The following is a 15,313-nucleotide window of genomic DNA, read 5'->3' as shown; positions in this document are numbered from 1 at the left end:
TTTACTTAAAATTTAGATAAAATAAATATAAAAAAAATTTAGCTACTAAGTTATTCTAACAAATATCTTTTTTATATATTTAAAAGAGAATAAATAAGATTAAAGATTTACCGTCATTGTCATTTACCCTTATCGATACAGTAGTGAATAAGTTTGAGGTTTGTCAACGGTAGATAAGATCGAATTTGACCTAAATACTACAATATTTTTTACGTCAGGCTTTACTATAAATAACTAAAATATTAGTGAGCTTCGCATCAAGTTTACTTAATTATGAATACTTTAAATAGTTGTATGCCGAATTCATTATCAAACCCATAAGAGTAAGAGGGCACCGGGGCTCCGGCCCAAGCCCAATATATCTATACTCCAAACATACTCTTGATCTGGACCGTTCATAGTCTCTCCCTTCCGACGATTTCCAAACCCCAAAACCCTAGTTCTCCCTCTATAAATAACGTGCCCTCTCCCCTCCGCCTCCTATCTCTATCGCGCCTCGCCTCCTCATCCTTCTACTACTCGATGCCGTTACTCTCGAGTGTGCGTATTCTTCTTGCTTTAGATCTCTTTTGTGAAATTTTCTTCTAGTTTTCCTTCCCTCTCGCAATCGATTCGAATCGGCGATGAATAGCGATTTGGGAGTGTGATGATACATCGATGTCGCCCCAGTCTTAGATCCGTTTTATTCGTAATCCGGACGATGGTGATAGACATTTCTATCTGATTCCTTTCTCTGATATCTTCTTTCATCAATTTTTCTCCATTTTTCGACGATTTTGCAAGGGAGAAGTGATGATTTCTCGTCCATAGTATGCTTGTGGTTTCTAGATATGAGTCCGGTCTCGTTTGTTATACTTTCTTCTACGCCACCCCCTATCGATCGATTCGATGAGCAATGAATAGAGATTTGGGAGTGTGATGATGTACCGATGTCGCCCCAGTCTTAGATCCGTTTTATTTGTAATCCGGACGATGGTGATCGACATTTTATATCTGACTCTTTTCTCCGATCTATTTTTACGCTAATTCTTTTTTCTTTCTCTTTATTTTCGACGATTTTGAAAGGGAGAAGTGATGATTTCTCAACCATAGTATACTTCTGCATTCCAGATGATGAGCAATTTACAAACATGCACTACCATCTGATCTCCCTTATCTCCAAAACGCTAATTTTCTTTTTTTTTTTCCCCTTTTTTGATTTGGTGTGCAATCAGTGATGAAGCTTGAAAAATTACTGAGTTTCCAGTGATTATTTCACAAATTATCACCATCTTTCGGCTGAGATTGCACTAACGGTAACGTTTAATTTACTATTTCTTGGTTAGTGAGTAATTAATTAGTTTATTAATGCCATTGGTATCTGTTGCTTAGCCAAATTGGATGGCTATGTGACTCGTTAGAATGGCAAATATTGAAGGTGAACAGATCTTGCGACACTGGTTGCTCTTCCCATGAGCTTCTTGTTACTTTAACCCTGTCTACATCTCTGCCTCTTTTACTCGTAATTAGAAGTATATTTATTCGGTATTATTTGATTTGATTTGCTATCGTATTTTTGCAAAATATTGCTTGAATATTTCGAAAGTCCTCTAAAATTCTATACTAGTACGGTAGTGGTTTGTTAATCTACAATCATCAAATTATGGACGAATTAGAGGAAGGATTTGAAAAGGGACTTAGACGAAATAAGATTAGCACGTTAATGGTAATGTTCTGTAAAAAAGAAATAAAATACATCCCGTTGATTTTAAAGTAAAATTGAACTCAAAACAAATAAATGGTGTGATTAACATAAATATGGGGGAAAGAAGCCTAGTAAACTTAGGGGTCTCGTCAAATAGGAATTAGTGGATATGTCTAAAGATCGGATCTATATCCATGCTCGAAGTTTAAATAATACGGTAATGTCTGTTTGTTGATTTTGAACATCGACCGTGACATAATATCATTATAATATCAAAGTACGAGTATATTTTATTTTATATGAGATAAAAATTGTTAAATGTTTTCACTTTATATATTAAAAGGAGATGGTAATTTAACTCTTCATATTTGTTTATTAATTTTAATAATGATTTGTTAGTAATATTTTGTTAAAAACTTACTACAGTGACCCAATTTTGAAAGAGATCATCTAAAGACGACTCTAATATGAGTACAGTGGTAAATATATTTCAATAGTTTTCAATTACAATTATGAAAAATAAAATTGTTAAAGAAGGCATCTAAATTACTTCAAAAAGAGCCCTGAGTCATATTCCTCCTATGTAGCTAAGCAAGAGAGTCTATATACATTTAAAACTTGAAGCGAGTAAACCCAAACAGAAGAGAAATGAGTTTATTGAGGTTCTTCTAGAGCTGCAGGAAGAACGTGTGATTCACTGTTCATATTTGGTTTATTTATCATTACAGTGCGTTTTAATGATCATATTTGAATTCTCCGTAAATAACCCACGGGCTATAGAATCAAAATTATAATAATTTTATTTTATAATAAATTATTAGAGACTAATACTTTATCATCTCATACAAAATGATATAAACTTGACATGCTAAACGGGTCGGAAACTTTGATGGAAAGTCATTTTAAATCCGCTAGATTCGACCTATTTATTAAACGGGTCGGAAACTATAAGATCCGTATCTGAGTTGGTTTGATTTGGTATGGCTAGGTGAAGATGTAATTGAAATATGTTCATTAAAGAGAAATCATTTACATCCTCAAAAACCAGTAGGGCAAGTGAGATGAGAATTCTTCATGGCCTCTCTGTTATATGGCTCCCAAGTTCTTAAGGCCCAAGACCACTCCAACGCCAATGATGTGGCCCACGGTGCCGCATGCCAAGGTGTCGGCGAGAGTGAATCCGGCTGGGTCTCCGGTCTGCAGCCCGGAGTCGCGAGCCTCCAGCTTCAGGCCGGCCGTGGCCTTCCGGTTGGCCGACGGGGCCAGCCCGAACCTCCCGGCGAATAGCATCAAGCTTGTGGTGGTCACCATTATCTACAAATGTTGGGTAACACCATTTTCAAGTCTTTGAAAGATATTAAAATTGATAGTAATACAATCCTCTAAACCTAAAAAAAATTTAGTTAAAAAAATCTAAAAAATGTACACAATTAACATGAAAGTACTTAAACTTATATATCACTTGAGTCTCCTATCTTTGGACTTTTTTCATATTAATAAAACTTCATTAAGTGTAGAGCTCAGGAAAATTCTCGCCTGAATCTATAAAATATTGGACTGAGACGTCCGAGCAAAATTAGCCAATCAATTAGCGAATCTTGGGACCTATCTTTGGAATTTATTCTTAGAAAAAAAAGTACTTCTTTAGGTGTTTTAAGGATATTCTTATTTTAATAAAAATTGGTTTAATATAAGAAAGTTTAATACAATAAAATCCAAAAGATGGGACTCAAAGTTGTAAATATTGAACGCTTACAATGTTGGTTGATGAGCCGATGAAGTCACAGCGAGCCCCCAAAGCCCCTCTCCCTCTTTGCCTCCTCGATGGCAGCATCACCTATCAAAAGAATAATAAAAGTATTTGATTTGTTCACAGATAAATTACTTCTCTCTCACTTGGCTTAATGTGGAGGATTTTTTTTTTACTACAAACTGATGAGCTTACCATGGATGGTGATTGGGCTTTGAGGCCGCTGAACTGAGGGATGGAGGTCATGACAGCAGTGGGGGAGGGGGAGGGGGAGGTGAGCTTGGAAGCCATGGCCTTTCTGTTCTTCCCTTCCTTCTTGGATTGGAGTGATAGATTTAGGAGTGATAGATAGATAGATAGATAGATAGATAGATAGATAGATAGCCTTTAAAGGATATGGGGTGGTTGAGCTTGAGAATGCCAGAGCCACATGAGAGGCTTGTGGACTCTGGGAGAGAGGTCTCTCAGGGATCAGCTTTAGATTCTCTCTGCTTATGTGGCAGCACCTGGTTAGTCCCTCCTAATTGGATAAGATATTGTTCGAAGCTACAGACATTTTCTAAAGAAAAAAAAAATGGGAATTTAATGATGTTCAAATTAAATCGGTATTGTTAGGATTTGAATACACTCACTTATCCTAAGTTTTCATGACATATCGAACACTTGCCAGGTTTGGTAAGAGTTTTTTTTGATAATTTAGAAGATCCAATATGTACTAAAAAATGATAGACTATGAAGGATTTTACTGTAATTAGCCCTCGTATATAAATTTACAGCTGACATAAATACAAGAAGTGTGGAAATATCTTCTAATTATCTTGCATAAAAATTAACAATGTTATGAAATGCTATATCTTGATTGAGTCTTATGCTAGCGGTTGAGAGATTCGTTTCAAGAGTTTTAATTTCCTCTCCGTAGCTATCAATCAAATAATATTGTAAAGAAATTGTTTAGTAGTCGGATGATTTAGTTCGACTTGATTGATAACTTAACAGTGCGGTTAGTTTGGAGGAACAACTCAGCAGCACAACGCGACTTGGAGCAAGTTCGGTAGAGCCTAAGTACCTCTATATCTAGGGAGAGTTGGCTCTTTGTTCAGTCTATATCTAGCCTTCAGGCTCATGAATCTTCTCCTCCGTAGCTACACACTGTTCACATTCTCATACAGAAAAAGAACATCCAATGTTCTGTAATTTTGACATGAGCTTGGCTAGCTATCAATTATGAGTAGTAAAATGGAAGAGAGAAGAGAAAGCTAGTAGTAGCAGCTACCACTAATTATCATAATTTAGAGGGGTCTAAATAATAATTAGGTTATTTTGCAAATACCTCCCTACAATTAAATTGTAATTTGTAACTAAAATCTAAGAAAATCGTATTTACAAAATAAACCCTACGTTATGTAAGCCTATAACACCACCACCTGGCGATTCAACCGGGTCGACTCATCCGGTTGTATGCAGTAGCATTGTAGCAGAAGCGAGTCAGCGAGCAAAAAGCTCTTCTTTTACTTTACTTATCACATCTCCTGTGAGATTACCTATCCCTCTCTCTCTTCTCTCTCTCTCTCTCCCGCCTAGAGTTGCGTTGTGGCGAGTTCTCGCTTCATGGCCACCATCTCACGAGGTTAAATTTATTCTTCTTTTCATTTCCTTTAACACCGTTAGTATTTTTATGTACTAAAATTTTAACGTTCTATCACTAGATTTCGCTGCCTTTCTTGTGATTCTGATGTTTTTTTGTTTGGAATCTGCAACATCTCGATCATTTCTTTCTTTTATTCCGAAGATTCGTGCCCTAGCTTGGAATTTTTTTGCTCTACTTAATTCAAGGGTTTAAGGATGATTCGATCATGCGCCTTTCTTCTGCTAGCTATTGATCTTACTTTTGATATAGAAATTTTTTGTTTTTTTATTCAAAAAAAGTTTTTTTTTTCCTTATTCTCTCCGTTGTAATGAGTTAGAATATCTTCGTGTATTAGCCTGTTAGGCGTATGTTTTTTCTTATTTTCTCGATTTCCTGGTCTATCTTTGATTTCTCGTTCAGGCGGTGGAATCTAGTGTTGCATGTTTCGAAGGTCTTGCTTCTTGTTGTTGCATATGTAATTCGAGCTATTTTAGCTATATTTTTTTCATGCTCAATTGGAAAGCAAGCTAACTTATTGGAATTTTTCAGTATCTCAGAAAAATAAACAAAAAAAGTGCACTAAGCAATCAAGCATCCAAGAATATATTTTCGTTGTATAAAATAAGGATGAGGTTTGCTGATCTGCATTATTTAATATCATAAACTCCAGGTTTAGGCATGTTCCTTTCTTTTATTTAATCTTCATACCCATGTCAATCAAATCTATGAGATTGGCGTGTTTGTGTGACAAACTACTGCACGATTTTGGTCATTATGGAGGTGGAAGAATTTTTTCCAACTCAAATGTGATATTGGAACTTAATGTAACAGTTATTTAGAAATGCAACCACAATTTTCTGTTCCTGACCTTTGGTTTTCAATTTCTCTTTGATTGCAGATTAGGAGGTGTACGCTTTACAGCATCATGTCCCTCTAGAAGGGACTTTTTGATTCGTCTTTCATGGGTGCTCCTAAGCAGAAATGGACGGCGGAGGAAGAGTCTGCTCTTAAGGCTGGAATTGCTAAGCATGGAGCAGGCAAGTGGCGCACAATACTGAAAGATCCAGAGTTTTGTGGCATCTTATGTTTACGGTCAAATGTGGATCTCAAGGTAAATTGTATTCAACTTTGATTATGGAGTACTTATTTCAAAATATTTTTGTGCGACTAAATTGTCATTTAAATTTTATTTCTGTTCTTAATACATGAGTTTCTGAATTACTATGTGCAAATAGAGCTCAATGAGGGTATAACCAGATGTGAACTTAGAATCTGCCAGGACACACATCAACATATATTCAGAAACTTACTTTCCCTTTAACTCCTTTTCCGTATTTAAGACTTTTAACTTTACAGGACAAATGGCGTAACATGAATGTGACTGCAAATGGGTTTGGCTCTCGAGAGAAAGGCAGAATAGCCTTGAAAAAGAGCAGACATATTTCTAAGCACGATGATAACCCAATGGCCCTCAGTACAGTAGTTGCTGACGTAGATGAAGATATTCTTGATGCTAAGCCTCTTGCAGTGTCGACGGAAACTCTGGAGATTACAGGCTCAAAGAAATCTGTCTCAAGGTTATTTTACCATGTCCACTTTTTACCATCTTAGGTGGAAGTTTGATATCCATATGTAGTTCAACGCCATTATTTCAGACTTTCATTGTTCCCAAACTTGTGAGAACAATTAGGAGATCCTTTTTAAAATTTTCTCCCTGTACTTGATGCTGCACTACTTTTACATAAAGATTCATCTTTTCCAAACTAAAATTCTATGGTAGCCTGCTATTGAAGCTAAAATAGAAAGTCCTTTCTATTCATAAACACATCTATTTTTGATTTTGAAGTTTAAAAAGTTGAAAATGTAAACCTCCTTTTCATATCATGCCACCATTTTAATGTAATGTTTCCTTGTATAGATAAATAAAGTTATAGAGAAAGAAGAAATAATGCTTATGCAGTTAAGTGAAATGCATGCAAAAGACAATAACAGAAGCTACATTGGAATTCTCTCATAGATTACAGGAAAATATATCTTGATTGAGAAACAGCAAAGTACTACTCACTACATATCAGAGAGTGATAACTTATCCATGTAATGCTGAGTAGCTGCGTGAATGAATATATTGGAACAAAATATATCTTCTATGATCTCTAAACTTGTCCATTTAAATGCTTATGCAGACTGGACAATCTTATCTTGGAAGCCATAATGAACTTGAAGGAGCCTACTGGGTCTAACAAAACAGCTATTGCTTCATATATAGAGGTGCGGTTTTGTCCATTATTGAAGTCCTTTTATTTGTTCTCTTGAAGGTAATTGTACTATGGGAACTTATATTTACTATCTTGTTGTCCTCTACACTATCAAGAACTAAGTGCGCATTCCTGATAAAATATTCTTTGCTAAGTTCATTAAGTATCAGAGATGACTTGATTTTCTTGTTTTTCTCAATTTCTCTTTATATTGTTAGATTCATATTTCCTTGTTCACATTTTCCAGTTTCTGTTGACATAAAGAGAAATGCTTTAATGATTTTGTTTGATTATTTCCAGGTTCAACTTTTTCAGTTTTTGCTGAAATGAAAGAGAAATGTTTTTATGAGTTTATTTATTGCATGGCTTCAATCTTTCATATTTGTTGCAGTTGTTGTATACTGACTGAGAGTTCAGCGGCCCTTACTATATCATTCTCATTCTCCTTTTGCCATGACAATTTCTTACAAACTTAGGTCCTTATTTGATATGCAACTCTGTGATCTAATCATCTAATTCAGTTAGCTACTTAGCATAGGGTGGATTAATATAGGCAAGTGCTTCTGCATTCTAGAGCTACACTGTATCTATGTTTGCATGGTCAATCCAGAAGGCAAGTTTTTAAAGCATGTGCTCATAATATGTGAATATGCACTTGTTGCGGATATTTCCTTCTTTTGTTCCTTGTGAATGTTATCACCTTGTGGGTAAATTGCATGAGAAGACAAAGTGAAGCCACTATGTAATGCAACCTGCCAAGTGCTTCACAGGGTGGCTTCTCTTTGTCTTTATATGCAATTTACTTTTCTCTTTTTGTCATAGATCTGTTTACCTTGCTAGCTACACTAGATCATAATTTTGTTGATTGGATATATGCTTGCTAGTATGTACAAGTCTAACTCTGGCACATGAAGTAAAGATATAAAGGCTGCCTGTTTATTTATTCTGTTTTCCTTCTATAATGGGCCATAACTTTATTTATCTGGGTTTATGTAGGAACAATATTGGCCTCCTCCTGATTTCAAACGTCTTTTGTCGGCCAAACTGCGAGTTCTGACTACCTGTGGAAAATTGATCAAGGCAATTTCTTCTATGTAATGTTATATACAGAAAAAAGAGATAGTAGGTCAAGTTATGGTAGTATTTTCTTTTCAATATTTTGCATAGTACAAAAGAGTAGAGAAAGTGTTGGTCATTCTTTATTTTAGTTCACAACCAACGAAATTCTATCTGCCTATTTCAATTATATGTATCTAGATATTCTGATAAGAATGGAGGTCTAGTTGCTTCATTTCAGATCACCTATTAGAGGAGGCAACACCAGGCAGCTAATGGAGGAGGCCATACGAACGGTGGCACGAGATTTTAGCCCATTCATTCGAACGCATGGGAATTTGTTTGAATGCACAACATATTCGCAGCCCTATTTGAAGGGATTTCCCCTGTTTGAACGCCTAACATTTGCTGCCTTGGGTATGGCTAGGGAGGTTGGATTAGATGGTGGAGATTAAGTCCTTGAGTTTTTAGTTGGTTTAATTTATCAGTTTGAATTAAAGTTGCTTTGAGTTGTCGGATTAATTAAGGTTTATTATAAGAATTGTAATAAATTATCTTAGGCAAATAATAAGTATTTCCTTCTCTTTCACTTCTCTCTCAAATCAGCCGAACTAGGTAGGGGATTAGAGTTTGTCGATTTCTTCTCTTTTTGTTCGTTAAATTGCTATGATATTGCTTGTTAGGATTCGTCGGATTGAAAACTATCAATTGGTATTAGAGCTTTAATGCTGGTTAACTAAAAATATATTAATCAACTCACCGCTAGTTCATAGAGGCAAGACACGGGCAGCGATGATCGAGGACTAGCTTGGTGTGTTGGAAGTGAGTCTCTATCAATAAGTAGGGACATAGTTGGAACACGAAAATACCCTACAGGTGGTGAATGATAGTCCCCAATGAGGTAGATGAGCAAATGCGATGCATCACAGAGACAATGGCCAGTTGGAGGGCAGGCTGACTATTGTGCTTGTTAGGCCGAGTGATGACATTTGAGGTGGGGGAATTCAATTCTGTATCACCCGTTTGGATTTTCTAACATTCTTAAGAAGCTTGGTTGGACATTAAATGCGGAACACTTAACATCTACTAAGGAACACAACTAGCGGAATGGGTAAGGCTTGTTGCGTTTCACTTGTAAGATGAGGTCTGCAATGGTTCCAATAGTTTAGAAAGATGAAGCAATTAGCAGATTAGCTGGAGTTTACTCAGGGGTTAACGCTAAGGTTCACATCGTTTGAGTATAATAATTTTGATGAAACCTTGAAGAATCTATAGCATACGGAGGCCATTAGCAAATACCATAACGACTTTGAGGAACTGGCCTTGGGAATCTTCAGAGGGTTGGAATCCACAATCCGCATTGATGGAATGCTTCATCGAAGGGCTACAAGAGATATATAAAAGCCTCAGCTGTATCTCATGCCATGGACTTGGCACACATGCACGCGGATCAACTGGCAAAGGTGAAGCCGACGCAAGGATGGGTGGGGTTTCTATACATGCTAACTACAAGGATGAACCCAGCATTGGCCATAGCTAGTAGAAACCGGAGCTAATGTTGAGGGGCCCTTGCTGGTAAACGCAATACAACTTGCAGCGGATAGGAGATGGCCAAAGCCACCCTAGAAGACGTGGCAGAACTATTGAAGATTGCTTTGCATGCTTTATCTTGATGTGTGACGTTGGAGACTATATTGGAGTGTTATCAGATCCAAATTATTCATTACCGAATCCAATTAACTCGGATTTGGATCTTAAATTTTTGATCCATTTAATAAATGGGTTGGATTCAGATCGAGTATTGTCAAATCCTATCGGATCTGGATTCGAATCGAATCTTGGGTACATATCCATCAGAGTTTCAACAGATATGTAAGTTTTTCTTTTTTAAAAGTTCATAGACATTAGTTATGTAGTCCAATATTTAAATTAAATTGAAGTTTTGGATTACCATAATTCTTATATAATATGAATACTCTTGATTCTCTCAAAGAATAATTTTTGTACTTTTATTATGTTTGCTTAATATATTAAGCTTATGTCAATGTTAATGAGATAATTAAAATATTATGCTATAATTTTAGCTAGTAAACTATCAGAATTGGGTGTCAAAAGTTGACTTGTTGCTTTAGAAGAAGATTGTTGTATTTTTTATTTCATAGTATACTAGTTATTTGTGAGGACCCCAAATCCAATCCATTATCTGATTGAATTTGAATATGTTTTGAGTTTGACATGATCCGATCATAAATGAATCAGATATGGGTATTACAGTTACCTACCTATTTAAAATCCAGTGTGAATCTAATCTTTGTACGTATTTGACCGAATCTGACTCGGTTATACCCCACTCTACGGATTGTAGGATATTTGGAAGGAAGACCAGTGCCAATGTTGGTTGATAGTGGGAGCATTCACAATTTTGTGAGCAAGTCTATCACTCAGGAAGCTTGAGAGTTAGATAGAGGCTGTTATATCATTTTCCATATTGGTGGCTTACGAAAATAGGCTTGAGTATCGAGAAATTTGTCTTAGGACCATTGGTTCCTCGTCGATATATATCCCTTGGGACTACAAGGCTCTAATATTATCTTGGAGGTATAGCGTCTATAAATTTTGGAAGCAATCACCTTTGACTACGGAAGTCTAACAATAAATTCAAGATAGCGGGGAAGAAGTACCGGTTGCAAGGGGATACGGGAGTAGGCCTTTGAATGGGGAAGCAGACTCAATATAATAGATGATTAGTCATGGAGCAGGGACATTCTTGATGATGATGAGGGAGATGACTTCACTCGAGCTGTCAACAACCATGTGAACTTATGAGATCCAAGTCGGGCAATTCAGAAGCTGTAGAACACAGCCGATAGATGGAAAGATTGCTGGAGGATTGTACTGGTGGAATACCATTACGTATTCGAGAGGGGTCACATATTCATCCGGTATTTCATGTGTCCCAACTTAAGTAGCAAGAAGGCATAGAAGGGCAAAATGTACCATATCTACCTAAAACTGCTAATACTAGGGAACTCATTTTAGAGCTGAATGAGATCCAAAATTTAGCTAGGTCAAGCATAGGGGTGACTCCGTGCAAGAAAAGTTGGTCCATTGGGAAGGGTTACCATTAGAGGATGCTACTTGGGAGGATTTTGAGGAGATGAAGCTACGGTTTCCATATCTAAACCTTGAGGACAAGGTTCATCTTCAAGGGTAGGGAGTGATAGGAATGGAGGTCTAATCGCTCCTTTCTAGTTCACCTATTAGAGGAGGCGATGTGGGACAGCTAATAAAGGAGGTCAACAGACAACAACATGGGATTTTAACCTGCGAATTTGAACGCACGACATGTTTGTCGCCCTGTTCAAACGCTTGACATTCGCTGCCTTGGATATGACTAGGGAGGTTGGATTGGATGGAGGAGATTTAGTCATTGAGTCTTCAGTTGGTTTAACTTATCAGTTTGAGCTAAGTTGCTTTGAGTCGTTTAATTGGTTAGGATTGCTTTGAGTCATTGATTGTAGTTATTATAAAAGGAACTGTAATCAGTTATATTGGGCAAACAAGAATATTTTTTTCTCTTTCTCTTCTCTGTCAGGTTGGCCGAACTAGTGAGGGGGCTAGGGTTTGTGGATTCCTTCTCTCCTTTTGTCCATTAAACTGTTGGGTATTGCTTGATAGGATCCGTCAGGTTGGAACTTATTATATTCACATCAAACAAGTATGTACGTGTGCAGGTGCGCACTTTGTAGGAGAATAATTTCCCGTATAGTAGATTGATTCTGCTGATGAAGATTGTCATTATATGGAACGGACATATAGCGACAATTCCTTGTGCATGTCATAATGGCTTTGTTGTCCGTGTGGAATATCCTACTGTTTTAGTATCTGATGGAAGAAAATTTCCAAATTAAGTCCTCATTAGCTTGACAAGTTTCTTTCGTTTAATTTTCTATGTACTATTCAGTTCACAACTTAAAAGCTACAGTCTGGGTCTCTTTAACAAATGAAGACTCTCAATATGTTTCTTTTTCTACTCTGGGATGTTTGTTTCATGTTGTTAGTCTTTGTAGGTGAAGCGGAAGTATAGGATAGCACCGAGTTCGACTTTGTCGGAAGGAAGAAATTCAAAGGTACCACTGCTAGAGGGAACACAAAGAGAGCCTTCCAGGTCAGAGAGGAACGATGTGAAGCCCCTGAACAAATCTATGGTTGATACTGAATTGGCACGATTGAGAACTATGACTGCAGAGGAGGCTGCAGCAGCTGCTGCCCAAGCTGTTGCAGATGCTGAAGCAATTTTGGCAGAAGCTGAGGAAGCAGCGAGAGAAGCAGAGGCAGCAGAAGCTGATGCAGAAGCAGCACAGGCATTTGCCGATGCTGCAATGCTGACACTGCAAAACAGAACTGCAGCTAAGCTGGTACTGGTAGTGCTCTTGTTTGCCTTTAGTTAACTAAGTAACAAATCATTATGCCACTTCTACTTGTATTCTCACCCCATAAAGTTTAGTCCCTGGACTTTCTTATGATATATATCATTGCAGTATACATGTCTTCTCAGGTTATGCAAACTTGGTCCCCAACATATGTACATAAATAACAGTTTCTCATGTTTCAGGCCAGACATCTGCAGGAATAAGCATAACAGTTATGTGTGAATTCAAGCACATTGCTGAATTATAGATATATCATTTGTTGTAATAAGAGATTGCTACTTAGCTTAGTTGGTTCAGTCTTTATTTTTGTCAATTTTGGAACTTAACATCTCTTCAAAATCTTGTGCAGACTGTTCGAGCTTGATCAGCTTTATGGCTGCTGCTAATCGGCTCCATTTGACTTTGCCAGGCATGCAGACTCTTTCTAGAAATTATGTAAATACATGGATAGGCCTGTACCAAGTGAAGCAGTTTAAGTGAACTGGTCGGCCCTGTAGCTTAGGACTTTGTGAATATAGCTGTTTGAGCAGCAACATGATGAGGAACTTATGCTGCAAATCTTTTGTTTCACCTTAATGATCTGAAATAGTATGGAGGAATATAATCCAATCGTTGGAGAGTCATATGCTTCCTTCTTATGCTCATGTTATTGATTACTTGATTTGATCACAGGATTATCTTCACTGCATAACATAGTCTTTTTTCTTCCCCTTATCTTTCAGCTTGTCTTTGTGCTTCAATCCATGTTTCAAGAAAATGCTTTAGCCTGTATTCATCTTTGGTTAGACTTTATCTCTCTGCATATGAAAAATAATTTTTAGATAGGCGTCTAGGTGTGCTGGCAGTGGACTCTCATTGCAGCCATTGACAGGAATCTGTTGTAATTGATCTGTAACAATTCTAGTGTTTGATCAATAGTTTTGTCTTGCTTCAGAATAATTGAGCTGGGTTTAGGTCATCCTATGTCTTGGGTCTGATCATAACTCCCCTCATTCTGAAGTCATTTTTTATCCTTATTCAATCTTGTGAATCCATATAGGCTAAGAGAAAAGCCAAGAGGCAAAGGGTTAGGCAGAGGTCTGGCCCAAGCCTGATACATTCTTGGCACTAGTATCATTGCCTCATGCAATACAAGTACACTACACAATAGTTTCTGAAATAGAATCCAGAGATAATTACAACTAGATCTTCTGAACTGTTTGTCCATTTCTAGATAGATTGTTTAGCTATTTCTTGTGACACAGTTGACGCTCTTAATTCTCGAAAATCTTTGAAATGTTCCTTCCATTAGTTATTTGCTAGATTTATTTTTTTTTAGCCAAAAAATAAATAGGTGATTAATTTTAGGCATTCTAAGAACTGTTTTTTCTCTTATTAAAACAAAAAGAAAGGATAAAGTCGAGAGTAAAATTATTATTTAATATTTTTCGTTGATATCTTTATGAGTCTTAGTGTAATTATTACTAAAATTCTATCAATCTCAAATAAAAAAAATTTAATAAATATTTTCAGCATCAATTGGGCTCAGGCTCAGGTCAAAATTTATTTTAAGACTTATTTTTTATTTAGATTCGGCTCTTTTTCAATTCTTAAATGAGTAGAGATCAATCGAGACATACTTGCCTATCTTTAAGCCATAAATAAGTGAAAATTATTTTTAAGTCTTAAACAAGTCGAGCATATTTTCAAGCCTTAAATATGCCTAGATTCAAATCCGAGCAAGTTAGCATTAGCTTAGGCTTGGCCCAAAATTAAACCTAAGTTGCTTGTTTATTTTGATAGCCCTAAACTGCATTTACGTGGAGATTAGATTCTTACTAAACTTAAAGATTAAATGATAAGATTTTCTTTCAAATTTCTTATAGCAGATAGATATCATAGTTGGTTATTAAAAATAAAATCATTATTCCACCTTCCTAATTTCTCTTGTATGCACTAGTCAGTAGTCACAGTTCTAGTTGTTAAACAATGACTCACTTCCTACTCTCTACTACCTATGGAAGCATGAATACTCGAAAAAACAATCAACTCAGGCTTTATATATATATAGAAAAGTTCATAGATAGATCATATCACCAAGTTTAACCAAACAATTACAGAGAAGAAAGGAGCCACCGACTAAGAACCCTAAGAATAAGACCCACGGTTGATTATACTATGTAATAGTAAAGCTTCAGAAACAATCACTCACAATATGTTATGTAATATCTTATTATATCTCCTCACTAAAAAATATTGCGAATCAATAGGATCTAAACTCAAGCCTAGACAAAAGGAATAAAACTTCGTGTTGTGATTCGGTGTGTGTCGATACGAGTGCACCGTTGAATGTATATAAGCTACAATCATGCTCGCTTAAATCCATCCTACAGCTTATATACTTTCTTTCAGCCTATAATTAAAACCATCGGATACATATGATTGAGTCGAATGGCTCTACTAAAATGTTGGATGCTACTAGATGAATAAAATCTTCGGCTATTAGATTTACAAAAAGAAGAAGAAACA

At 36.4% G+C, this 15,313-nt stretch overlaps 2 protein-coding genes and 5 non-coding genes across 8 annotated transcripts; 6 read left to right on the top strand and 1 right to left on the bottom strand.

The window, feature by feature from the left end:
* Positions 1-639: 639 nt before the first annotated feature.
* On the top strand, positions 640-727 carry LOC140759818 (small nucleolar RNA U31b). Its single transcript, XR_012104271.1, has one exon. It is a non-coding gene; the product is annotated as a small nucleolar RNA U31b (small nucleolar RNA).
* Positions 728-911: 184 nt separating this feature from the next.
* LOC140759817 (small nucleolar RNA U31b) lies at positions 912-1,000 on the top strand. The gene has a single exon (XR_012104270.1). It is a non-coding gene; the product is annotated as a small nucleolar RNA U31b (small nucleolar RNA).
* A 64-nt stretch (positions 1,001-1,064) lies between these two features.
* On the top strand, positions 1,065-1,152 carry LOC140759824 (small nucleolar RNA Z195/SNORD33/SNORD32 family). The gene has a single exon (XR_012104276.1). It is a non-coding gene; the product is annotated as a small nucleolar RNA Z195/SNORD33/SNORD32 family (small nucleolar RNA).
* Positions 1,153-1,205: 53 nt separating this feature from the next.
* On the top strand, positions 1,206-1,289 carry LOC140759825 (small nucleolar RNA Z196/R39/R59 family). Its single transcript, XR_012104277.1, has one exon. It is a non-coding gene; the product is annotated as a small nucleolar RNA Z196/R39/R59 family (small nucleolar RNA).
* Positions 1,290-1,345: 56 nt separating this feature from the next.
* Positions 1,346-1,486, top strand: LOC140759816 (small nucleolar RNA F1/F2/snoR5a). The gene has a single exon (XR_012104269.1). It is a non-coding gene; the product is annotated as a small nucleolar RNA F1/F2/snoR5a (small nucleolar RNA).
* Positions 1,487-2,681: 1,195 nt separating this feature from the next.
* On the bottom strand, positions 2,682-3,838 carry LOC140759728 (photosystem I reaction center subunit psaK, chloroplastic-like). Its single transcript, XM_073096363.1, has 3 exons — positions 3,630-3,838; positions 3,441-3,521; positions 2,682-2,998 (listed from the first exon to the last, which is right to left on the bottom strand). The coding sequence occupies exons 1-3, from the start codon at positions 3,723-3,725 to the stop codon at positions 2,771-2,773; spliced, it is 405 nt and encodes a 134-aa protein (XP_072952464.1). The 5' UTR covers positions 3,726-3,838; the 3' UTR covers positions 2,682-2,770.
* A 1,035-nt stretch (positions 3,839-4,873) lies between these two features.
* Positions 4,874-13,428, top strand: LOC140758833 (single myb histone 6-like). 2 transcript variants are annotated; one of them, XM_073095164.1, is made up of 7 exons: positions 4,874-5,061; positions 5,960-6,172; positions 6,418-6,638; positions 7,245-7,329; positions 8,313-8,396; positions 12,443-12,796; positions 13,155-13,428. In XM_073095164.1, the coding sequence occupies exons 2-7, from the start codon at positions 6,023-6,025 to the stop codon at positions 13,167-13,169; spliced, it is 909 nt and encodes a 302-aa protein (XP_072951265.1). In that variant the 5' UTR covers positions 4,874-5,061; positions 5,960-6,022; the 3' UTR covers positions 13,170-13,428. The 2 variants fall into 2 exon arrangements, with proteins under 2 accessions (XP_072951265.1, XP_072951266.1); XM_073095165.1 differs by having other exon boundaries at positions 4,875-5,061; positions 12,443-12,790.
* The last annotated feature ends 1,885 nt before the right edge of the window (positions 13,429-15,313 follow it).

Source organism: Typha angustifolia, chromosome 4 (genome assembly GCF_048772165.1).
Source record: "Typha angustifolia cultivar Huaian chromosome 4, ASM4877216v1, whole genome shotgun sequence".
NCBI classification, from domain to species: Eukaryota; Viridiplantae; Streptophyta; class Magnoliopsida; order Poales; family Typhaceae; genus Typha; species Typha angustifolia.
The sequence above is the reverse complement of the archived record's forward strand: the minus strand, read 5'-3'. Positions and strand labels throughout refer to the sequence as shown.

What these genes read in the sequence shown, in the direction of transcription:
- LOC140759728 (XM_073096363.1), bottom strand. Translation starts at nt 3,725, where the DNA reads ATGGCTTCCAAGCTCACCTCCCCCTCCCCCTCCCCCACTGCTGTCATG. An exon ending in AAGCCCAATCACCATCCATG is followed by an intron (nt 3,522 to 3,629) that starts GTAAGCTCATCA and finishes TTCTTTTGATAG; the next exon opens with GTGATGCTGCCATCGAGGAG. An exon ending in TCGGCTCATCAACCAACATT is followed by an intron (nt 2,999 to 3,440) that starts GTAAGCGTTCAA and finishes CAACATTTGTAG; the next exon opens with ATAATGGTGACCACCACAAG.
- LOC140758833 (XM_073095164.1), top strand. Translation starts at nt 6,023, where the DNA reads ATGGGTGCTCCTAAGCAGAAATGGACGGCGGAGGAAGAGTCTGCTCTT. An exon ending in GGTCAAATGTGGATCTCAAG is followed by an intron (nt 6,173 to 6,417) that starts GTAAATTGTATT and finishes TTAACTTTACAG; the next exon opens with GACAAATGGCGTAACATGAA. An exon ending in CCTGTGGAAAATTGATCAAG is followed by an intron (nt 8,397 to 12,442) that starts GCAATTTCTTCT and finishes TAGTCTTTGTAG; the next exon opens with GTGAAGCGGAAGTATAGGAT.